The sequence below is a fragment of the Chinchilla lanigera genome, unplaced genomic scaffold (genome assembly GCF_000276665.1).
Source record: "Chinchilla lanigera isolate Chin_1 unplaced genomic scaffold, ChiLan1.0 scaffold00067, whole genome shotgun sequence".
NCBI classification, from domain to species: domain Eukaryota; kingdom Metazoa; phylum Chordata; class Mammalia; order Rodentia; family Chinchillidae; genus Chinchilla; species Chinchilla lanigera.
The window spans coordinates 11,713,697-11,722,583 of record NW_004955468.1 but is presented as its reverse complement, the minus strand read 5'-3'; the positions used below and the strand labels follow the sequence as shown (position 1 = coordinate 11,722,583).

Below are 8,887 nucleotides of genomic sequence, written 5' to 3'. Positions count from 1 at the left end.
AGCTTGGCTACTAAAGACCAGCTGTTAAGCCAGAAGCCGTGAGAAAATACAAAGTTTGTAAGACATCACTTTGTCCTTGGGGAGTTCTTTCTAGCCAGTGAGGCAGGGAAGTAAAGAAATAGTTCCAGTATGATGCGATAAGTTCCTAGATAAAGCTATGTGTGGGTTATTGTGGTAACACAAAGGAAAGAGTTCAGCTGGAGTCAACATTTAGTGAATGTTTACAATGTGTTCTGGGGAAAATGCTACATATGGGGCATCTTTTGGATACCTCCCGGAAGGTGATAATAATGATAGTCACATTCACGTGTGCCGGGCACTGCTATAAGCTCTTTACATGTTTTGTTCAGTTATCTACAGCTCTGAATCTTGGTAATATTGTTGCCTTCCTTTGTAGACAGGAAGCGAAGCATAGAGGGCTTTAGTAATTTGCCCCAAAGTCACAAAGTGGGGAAGGGCTAGAGTAGGTGAGATGCCAGTCAAGGTTGGAAAAGTACCTCATGTGGGTCACTGGGCCTGGTGGCCTAATGGTGCAGGCCTGTAATCCCGGCACTCTGGGTGCCTGAAGCTGGATGATCCCAAGCTTGGGGCCCAGACTGGCAACTTAGTAAGACCCTGTCTCAAAATTTAAAAAAGGGCTAGGGATGTAGCTTAGTGTGAAGGCCCTGGGTTCAATCCTCAGTACCACCAAAAAGAAAAACACACCACGGAGAGGAACAACCAACAGCCTTTGCAATGGCACAGGAGGGAAAACACTTGACACGCCGTAGGTCTGAGCAGGACGGGGAGGGGACAGGTTGGAAGGTTCAGAAGATGCTGGTTGTTGACGTCTATCAGGCTCAACAGGGGCCTCTACCCTATATGAGAGCACCACTGATGATGAGCAGGGGCCCTTCCCAGGAACGCTGCTCAACCGAAGCCTGAAAGGGAGGGGGTGCTTGGGAAGAAATGCCAGGTCAGAGATGAGCAGGCAGGAGAAGTCAGGCCTGAACCTAGAGTCCCAACACTGACCACGCCCTTTGCGCCCCGGGGCAAGGCAAGCAATGACCTCACTGTTAAGTTTCTGCCCAGGCTTGAAGGCCATGGCAAGCAAGACCACATGGGGGTGCTGTTCTGACCTGCCAGCCCCGGGCCTGTCACACCCTTGCTACTCATTAGGGGTGGGTTTTCCTGTGCCTCCATTTACCTTGCTAGTCTTAACAAAGGGGAAGTTTCTGCCCACATACACATGCCCACAGTCCTGAGCTCATCTAGGGAGAAAGTTTCCTTCTGGAACACAAGTCTATGGGCTCCTGGGTGGAGGCTGAGGTTAGCATGTGGGGAAACCACTGCAGCTGCACCCTAGGCTCCTCAGCTGCTGTAACCCTCACTTACTATCCTGTCTTCTTAAGCACTCTCTTGCCGTCCGTCGCGGCGCCTTTAAACCCTCAGGGCCTTTGCCCCGCCCCTGGTCCGCCCTGTCTGAGGCGGGACCCTCTGAAAACCCCTGGCCCGCCCGGCCCGTGCGCACCACTCCAGCTGCAGCCCGTGCCGCGCACGCTTAGTATCCAGCCCGCCTAGACGGTGAGCGGGACTCGGGGGTCAAGGGAGGGGTAGGGCTGCATGCTCTATAGAAAGCAAGAAGCCAGCGCTCGACACTTGCTCTGGCGAGCCTGGAAATCAAGAGCTGGCGCCTGCAAAGTCCAATGACCGCTGTGCTCCGCCCTGCGCTGTCAGGTCCGGTCCCCAAACCCTGACCCCGCGTTGCTGAGCGATGAGGTCAGGCGAGGTTTGCCTGTGCATGGACGGGGCGTCCGTGCGGAATGGGGCTCTGGGACCAGTCCCTCTTGTTGTAGACCCGCGCGTGTCGCGGTTGTGGAGGGAAAGGAGGGCGTGAGGCGTCGGCTGTGCGACCCGAGTGCTATGTGCCCCCAGTGCGGGGCGCCCGGGTCCGGCTCCGCGCGGCTTCACTTCCTGGTTCCTGGAGCACGTGTGGGCGCCGCCTGTCCTCTGGGCCCTCGAGGCTGCCCTTTCTGTACTCCTGCTGCCTCGCTATTCAGGGGACTCAGGGTCACGGCTGAAGGCAAGGGACTGCGCGCGTGGGTCCTGTGTGGTGGCCTAGCCTTCTGCGAGGCTTCCGAGCCTGCAGGAGAACCCCCTCCCCCGACCTCAGGCCTCTGGTGGCCCTGGTGCGCCCCGTCTGGGTGAGCAGGGGGTGGCTGATTTCCAGGCCTGCCCACTCCTGCCCGCGCCCCGCCGCCCCCTCCCGTGCCCCCTGCTGCTGGGAAAGCCGGCGGTGGCCCCGGGCGGGCGGGCTGCCCAGACCACTGCGTCACCCCAGTGGCGGGCGGCGGAGGGGTGACTCATCCGCTAACGGCCCAGGGTGTGGCCGGGTGTGTGTTGGGGGGGGCAGGGGCTGGACCTGCAGGGCCTGTAGTATGTTGCTGCTTTCCTGGCTTTCGGGTCTCCAGGGACCGGCACCATAGAGGTCTCGTCACATTAGGTGTGTGTAGGGGGGTGGTGCGGGGGGAATGGAATGCGGAGACGCGTGTTGGTCGGGGAACCCTCCGAGGTGGACGAGCTTTGGTCTGTTCTCTGGGACTCTAAATACCAGTCGGGGATAGCCACGAGACCGCCACTCCCTTCGCAATCTCTTCTCCCCGCCCCACAGGGCCGACCTCAAACAGCAGGGGAGGTCAAGGTAGAGTGGGCCGGCCAGGTGCTATCGCTCCTGAACCGGCAACCTTCGTCCACTGTATCCCCTGTCCCACACCCTTGGCCTCAGTCCCTGCCTTGCCCACTGGAGTGTGCGTCTAATCCTTCCCTCACCCCGTCCCTCCACCCTCCAGGAATTTCAGGTGTGGGGTCTCCAGCTCAGAATACCGTGCCTTCCGGGACAGTTCAGGCAGTTCGTTGAACTGTTTCCTTGCCTGTGCTTTTCTACCCCCAAACCGGACATCGGCACCTCCTCCAGTTGTTCTTCAAACCTCCACTCCCATCGCTGCCACCTCCAGGGTCTCCTGCCCCTGGATCTCCCCAAGGGCAGAGAGGGCTCCACTTGTGCCCTGTGCTCATGCGTTGAGGACGGGTGTGTCGCCCTGGTGTCTCTGCCTGGTGCCCCCACCCTGCCTCCATTCCTGTGTTTGGTATACAGAAGCCATGGCAACGCCCCCCCCCTCCCCCGCAGCACCCCTGACCTTCCTGTTTGTGTTGCTTCAGCTTACTCTTCTGCTGGGGACTCCAGGGATGAGGGGATGTCCCCTGTGGGGAGTGGGTCTGCCCTAGGGCCACCCCTCAACTACAGTTCTGCTGTCCTTGCTTCTGCCTGCTCCTTGTACTGCCCTTCCCCAGTCCCACTTCAAGTCCCCTGTATCCCTTCTGTACAGGGAACGTCCCTTGTCTTCACTGTCAAACGCTCCAGCCAACAGCCTTGCAACCCCCTACTGACATTGGGTGTGTCCTTTTTTTCCACATCCACCTGGAGTTGCTCAGCCCAGGGTCTGGGGTGGGGCAGAGGGCTCCAGGCCTTTCCCCGCCCCTCCTTCCTTCTCAACTATTGTCACCTCCTGGGTGGGGGTGGGGGTTGTTCCCACAGCAGCAGTCAGCTCTAGAGTTTAGGTTACTCTCTGCCAACCCACCCCCCAAGTTGTTCAGCTGATGTCTTCCCGTGGGGTCCCCTGCATTGAGCATCTGCTCACCTGTCTTGCAGCTAGATGCACCTCTTTTCACCTGGCCAGTATAGGAGGCTGGCTGTTTCCCCTTTCTTTGGGGGAGGGCAGGGGCAGGTCACCTGGATGGGCTTCCCCAGCTGCAACAGCTGGAGCCCATCTCCAGCGGCTGCCTGCCTTGGGGGGATGAGGAGAGACAGCTGCTGCCCCGGCTGGCCTACCCCTTCCCAGAACCTACCCCCCGCGCACCCAGGCTCTGGACCTCAGAGCTCTAGGGCAGTGCCTCCAGAGTGGAATGGAGACACTACAGCTGGAGGCATGACCCTGCCAGCTGTGCCCCTGCCAACTCTGCCCTGGCTGCAGAGTCCCCAGGGAGGGGCCCTCAGCATCCATCCTTTGCCCGAGGTAGGTCTGGGGGCCAGGACTGTTCTACCCTCGGCAGGGGAGGTGGGGGACCATGGACAGGCCTGGCTTTAGGCCCTTCTCCCCCCTTCTTAACCCTGGTGTCTGTTAATCATCTTCTGTCCTTTCTTCACCTGTGCCATGGTGACCCCTGGGCCTCTGGCTCCCTGCAAACAGCCCTGAGACCCAGGTGGCCATTGCAAAGCTGCTCCTAGGGGAGAGTCTGAAAATAGACTTGGGAAAGGGGGCTTGGTGATGATAGCAGCCTTAGCCCCTCTTCCTCCCAGGGCTTCCGGCCATTCCTCTGTGGTCAGAGGTTACAGGCTTGCATAGACTGAGTGGCGGCTGAGCAGCTGGCCCTGGGCAGGGGGAAGCCTGCCCCCCTTTCTCCTCAGCCACTCCACCCGCCTGTCCCCCCAGCCGATTGGTGTGGCTGGTGGTGTGGGTCAGGACCCAGAGTGACATGTATCTGGCCTGGCTTTCAGGCTGGGGGAAATGGAGGGGGTGGTTGTTAATGAGGTTTAAAAATAACTGATTTGTGGAGAAGATGTCTGCGGGAAATGTGCAACTACGTAAGCTACGTTAGAAAAGAGGAGCCGTGTTGGAGGGAGGGGGAGGGGATTGATCAAAGGCACAGCAGCAAAGGCTAAGGGGCGGTGGCCTGACTCCTTCGGGCAGAGCACCAGCCCACGGAGGGGGTGGCAGGATCCTTTAACCTGGGTGCTTGGGAGAGGGAGCCAGAATGACTTCATCCCTGAAGTCTGATCTGGCCTGGAGCCCAGTGTGGGCGAAGGGGTGGCTCCCTTACCTCCCTTGAATGCAGGTGCCTGTCTTGGGGACCCACTTTGGTGAGCAACCAAACAGCCGGCCTCTATTTCCAAGCAGTGAGGAGAGCCCACGGTGGGGGTGAGGACAGGAAATGGGGGACTGTGTCCCTGCTCTGTTCCTGCCCTTTGGCACCAGCAGCACCCTAGGACTTGCTCAGCAAGTATGGGAGCTTTTAGCGAGGTGGTGGGTGGAGCTGACTGCCGTGGTGAGGCGCTGCCGGCGCAGGCCAGTGGTAAGAAACCACCTAATTCTTGCTAACCAACGTCCTCAAACCTTGGAGTTAACAGAATCCCCCGTGTACTTCCCCTCCTTCTCACTCTTCCAAATTTCCCTGAAAATACACCCAAGACTCTGGAATTAGTTTCCTATTCTACTGTAATAAACTTCTCTAAACTTAGTGTTTAGTGTCTCAGAGTTTTAGAGACCACAGCAGGGTCTTACAGGGTAAGGTCCAGGTGTTGGTGGGGTGTGGTTCCTTTTGCGGGGAGTTGGAGAGATCTATTGCCTTTTCTGGCTTCTAGGGGCCACCTGCCTTGTTGGTTCATGACACCCCCTTGACTCTGATTTGTGCTTTTTTTCTTTTCACCTCTCCCACTCTGACTCGTTTGCCTCCCTTTTACTTGGTAAGGCCCCTTGTGATTACGTTTGGATCCTGGATAATCCAGGATCATCACCCCAGCTCAAGACCACTAATTTTAATCCCACCTATGAAATCCCTTTGGGCCTGTAAGGGAAATAATATCCACAGGTTCTAAGAATTAGAACATGGACACCTCTGGGATGGGGACATTATTTTGCCGACCACACCTCCTAGAGGGGAAAGGGGAATTTGTTTTGATTACCTGGTTTCTCATGAGAAATTCCCTTTGTCTGCTAAAGTAGTCTGGTAAGGGCCTATCCAGGCCTTCCTCTTCCAACAAGCCCACCCAGTTCTGCCCTTCCTCTTTTGTTACTCCGTATATGTAGGACCTGAACAATGAAGTTCATGATTTCTTGTGTGTAATCCTTCTCCTATTCTGTGTACTCACTTTGTTGCACCAAAGTAACTGTGGGCCCCTTAGGGACCTGTCCCTTCTGCAGATCTTAGCACAAGTAACAAGTGCTCAGTTAAAACCTGGTGATTGATCAAGCATAGATCCATTCAACCTTCCAAGCCCTGGCATAGCTTTTTGCGAGCAGCTCTGTATTATTCCTGTACTCCGAGTCATTCATTCTCTTTCCTGTGCAGTAAAGAGCGTGGCTGGAGTTAACATGACCAGTTTTGCCTTTATGAGAGTTGATCATCCCTAATGAACAGCAGAACCCCAGTCACTTATCTTGTATTCTAGTTCAGTCGGTTTTATGCTTTGTTCTGGTAGTAGAACCATTTGTTGAAATGCAATGTAGTGGGGACCCTGAAGATAAAAGACAGCTGCTTGTCACAGAGAATCCAGAGTTCTGAGTATCAGGTGAAAACTTCACCTAGCAGCAGTTCTGCTTCTTACTCTGGGGACCCATGTTGGAGGATATGGTGTGAGTCTCTACAGGCCAGATACCCCATGGTTGACCACAGTCCTGCTTGTGTCTTCTGCCCAGCTCCCCACAGCCACCACAGGCATTCGGAATGGCCAACAGGGGACCTGCGTATGGCCTGAGCCGGGAGGTACAACAGAAGATTGAGAAACAGTATGACGCTGACCTGGAGCAGATCCTGATCCAGTGGATCACCACCCAGTGCCGCAAGGATGTGGGCCGGCCCCAGCCTGGGCGTGAGAACTTCCAGAACTGGCTCAAGGATGGCACGGTGAGAACTGGGCCTCCACTGCATTGGAGGGGCAGGAAGGGCAAGATTGGACCTGGGGAACCAGGAATTGTTTAGTTGTCAGAAGAAGAACATGTGGGCCCAGCTTCTTCCTCAGCCTGAGTATTTTTATCAAGGATATGAGACGCCCCATGCTTTTATTTCTCCACTGAAGGAAGGTAAGGGTGAACATGCCCCGCTAGAACAAAGGTAACACTCCTAGAAGGTCCCACGTAGCAACAAAGAACAATAGCTCCAAGGAGAGAATGTGGGAGGGTGGACTCTAGACAGTGCCACTGGAGTAGCAAGGGGAGACAACACAGGCTTTTTGCTCTGGGGCTCAAAAGGGAAGGAACCTCTGAGGCTCGCTCTGGCAAAGGAGCCTCTTTGGGACGTTGTCCCAGGCTCTGAGGGTTGTGACGCTGATGTGCAGCAGGCATGAACTCACCTCTGGGCTCACCCAGGTGCTGTGTGAGCTCATCAACGGGCTGTACCCCGAGGGGCAGGCCCCGGTGAAGAAGATCCAGGCCTCCACCATGGCCTTCAAGCAGATGGAGCAGATCTCTCAGTTCCTGCAGGCAGCTGAGCGCTACGGCATCAACACCACCGACATCTTCCAAACTGTGGATCTCTGGGAAGGTGAGCCAGGGTCAGGGCCTGGGGGCTGTCATCCAGGAGACCAGAGATTGGACGGGGCCACCTTGACCAGGGAAGGGACAGGTTTGCAGCTTCTGAAGACAAAGAAGAGTGTGTGCGTGTTGCATGGAGGAGGTGGCCACGTTGCAGATTGGGATGGAACAAAGAGTAAAAGGCTTGAGTGCCAGGTTGCTGACTGAGTGTTAGAGGTGGCACCCTGGCATTCAGGATCTCAGCCCTGCTGAGGCCAACACAGCCCTCTTCTAACAGGAAAGAACATGGCCTGCGTTCAGCGGACATTGATGAACCTGGGTGGGCTGGCAGTGGCCCGGGACGACGGGCTCTTCTCTGGGGACCCCAACTGGTTTCCCAAGTAAGTATTGTTGGGACCACCATCAGGGCCCTGCGGGCAGTGATCCTGCCCAGTCCTGTCCTCGGGAAGTAAGTGATGTCTGTCTGGCAACTGGTTCCTTACAAAGCACTTTCATATTACTCATCTCACTTAATCCTCGTAGCCGTTTGGGGTGGCACATGACTGTCCCTTTAGAGAGATGAAGAGGTGCCTGGGGCAGAGCTGGTGCCCGTCCTTGAGTCCATTGCAGAGCCTTTGTTCTGTCCAGGGAAGAGATTTGCTGGGGCAGCCTCTGACCTCCTCCTAACCAGTGTTCCCTTCCTACCCAGGAAATCCAAGGAGAACCCTCGGAACTTCTCAGACAACCAGCTGCAAGAGGGCAAGAATGTGATTGGGTTACAGATGGGCACCAACCGCGGGGCATCTCAGGCAGGCATGACTGGCTACGGGATGCCACGCCAGATCCTCTGATCCTGCCTCGCCCCTGCCTGCCCTCCCACGAATGGTTAATATATATGTATATATGTTTTAGCAGTGACATTCCCAGAGAGTCCCGTGAAGCTCTCAAGCTCCCCTCGGCCGGGGCGGGCATCCAAGCTCTCCTGTCACCTGTGGGGGTGCCTAATGGAACCTTCCCCCTGCGCTTACTAATACATTCCTTCCCCACACCCATCAAAACTGGACCAACTTCTCCCCTGGGACCAACATTTGTGGGGCTCTTAGCCCTCCACTCCCTACCACGCCTGTGCTCTTTCTGTCTGGCCTCTCCTGAGCCTGAGTGCTGAGCCTGTCCTTGGCGCAGAGTCAGGGATGCTGCCTTCTGGACTGGTGTTGGGCTGGCCTTCCTTCCACCAGTATGCCTGTCCCACAGCTGTGACTGTAGGGACTTAATTTATAGGGAGGAGCCTGTGGTGACTGCCACTCCAGCCACAGCTGGACTGTGCTCACCACCCATCTGGGGCAGCCTTCCCTGTCAGAGGCCCTCTTGGTTTCTCATTTTCCATTCCCCTTGCTGTGGCTAAGGGATAGGGTGGAGGGGACAGAAGGGGAGGGCTGCCCACTATGATCTGGGGCTTGAGGAATATGAATTTGCTGACTTAAATAAAGAATCATGGTCTTTTTTGGATGGACTCTGGCTGTGTCTAGGGCCACTGTGCCCAATGTGGGGAAGGGGGAATACTGGGCAAAGGGCAGAAGAGGCACAGAGGGCAGAAGTCGGAGTTTGCCATGCCAAGCTCTGTC

At 56.3% G+C, this 8,887-nt stretch overlaps 1 protein-coding gene across 2 annotated transcripts; it reads left to right on the top strand.

Moving 5' to 3' along the window:
* Window positions 1–1,458: 1,458 nt before the first annotated feature.
* Window positions 1,459–8,775, top strand: Tagln2 (transgelin 2). 2 transcript variants are annotated; one of them, XM_005400179.2, is made up of 5 exons: window positions 1,459–1,563; window positions 6,453–6,660; window positions 7,122–7,296; window positions 7,564–7,666; window positions 7,975–8,775. In XM_005400179.2, exons 2-5 carry the CDS (start codon window positions 6,481–6,483, stop codon window positions 8,114–8,116), a joined length of 600 nt encoding a protein of 199 aa, XP_005400236.1. In that variant the 5' UTR covers window positions 1,459–1,563; window positions 6,453–6,480; the 3' UTR covers window positions 8,117–8,775. The 2 variants fall into 2 exon arrangements, with proteins under 2 accessions (XP_005400236.1, XP_005400237.1); XM_005400180.2 differs by lacking the exon at window positions 1,459–1,563 and adding an exon at window positions 2,379–2,482.
* The last annotated feature ends 112 nt before the right edge of the window (window positions 8,776–8,887 follow it).

What these genes read in the sequence shown, in the direction of transcription:
- Tagln2 (XM_005400179.2), top strand. Translation starts at nt 6,481, where the DNA reads ATGGCCAACAGGGGACCTGCGTATGGCCTGAGCCGGGAGGTACAACAG. An exon ending in ACTGGCTCAAGGATGGCACG is followed by an intron (nt 6,661 to 7,121) that starts GTGAGAACTGGG and finishes GGGCTCACCCAG; the next exon opens with GTGCTGTGTGAGCTCATCAA. An exon ending in GACCCCAACTGGTTTCCCAA is followed by an intron (nt 7,667 to 7,974) that starts GTAAGTATTGTT and finishes CTTCCTACCCAG; the next exon opens with GAAATCCAAGGAGAACCCTC.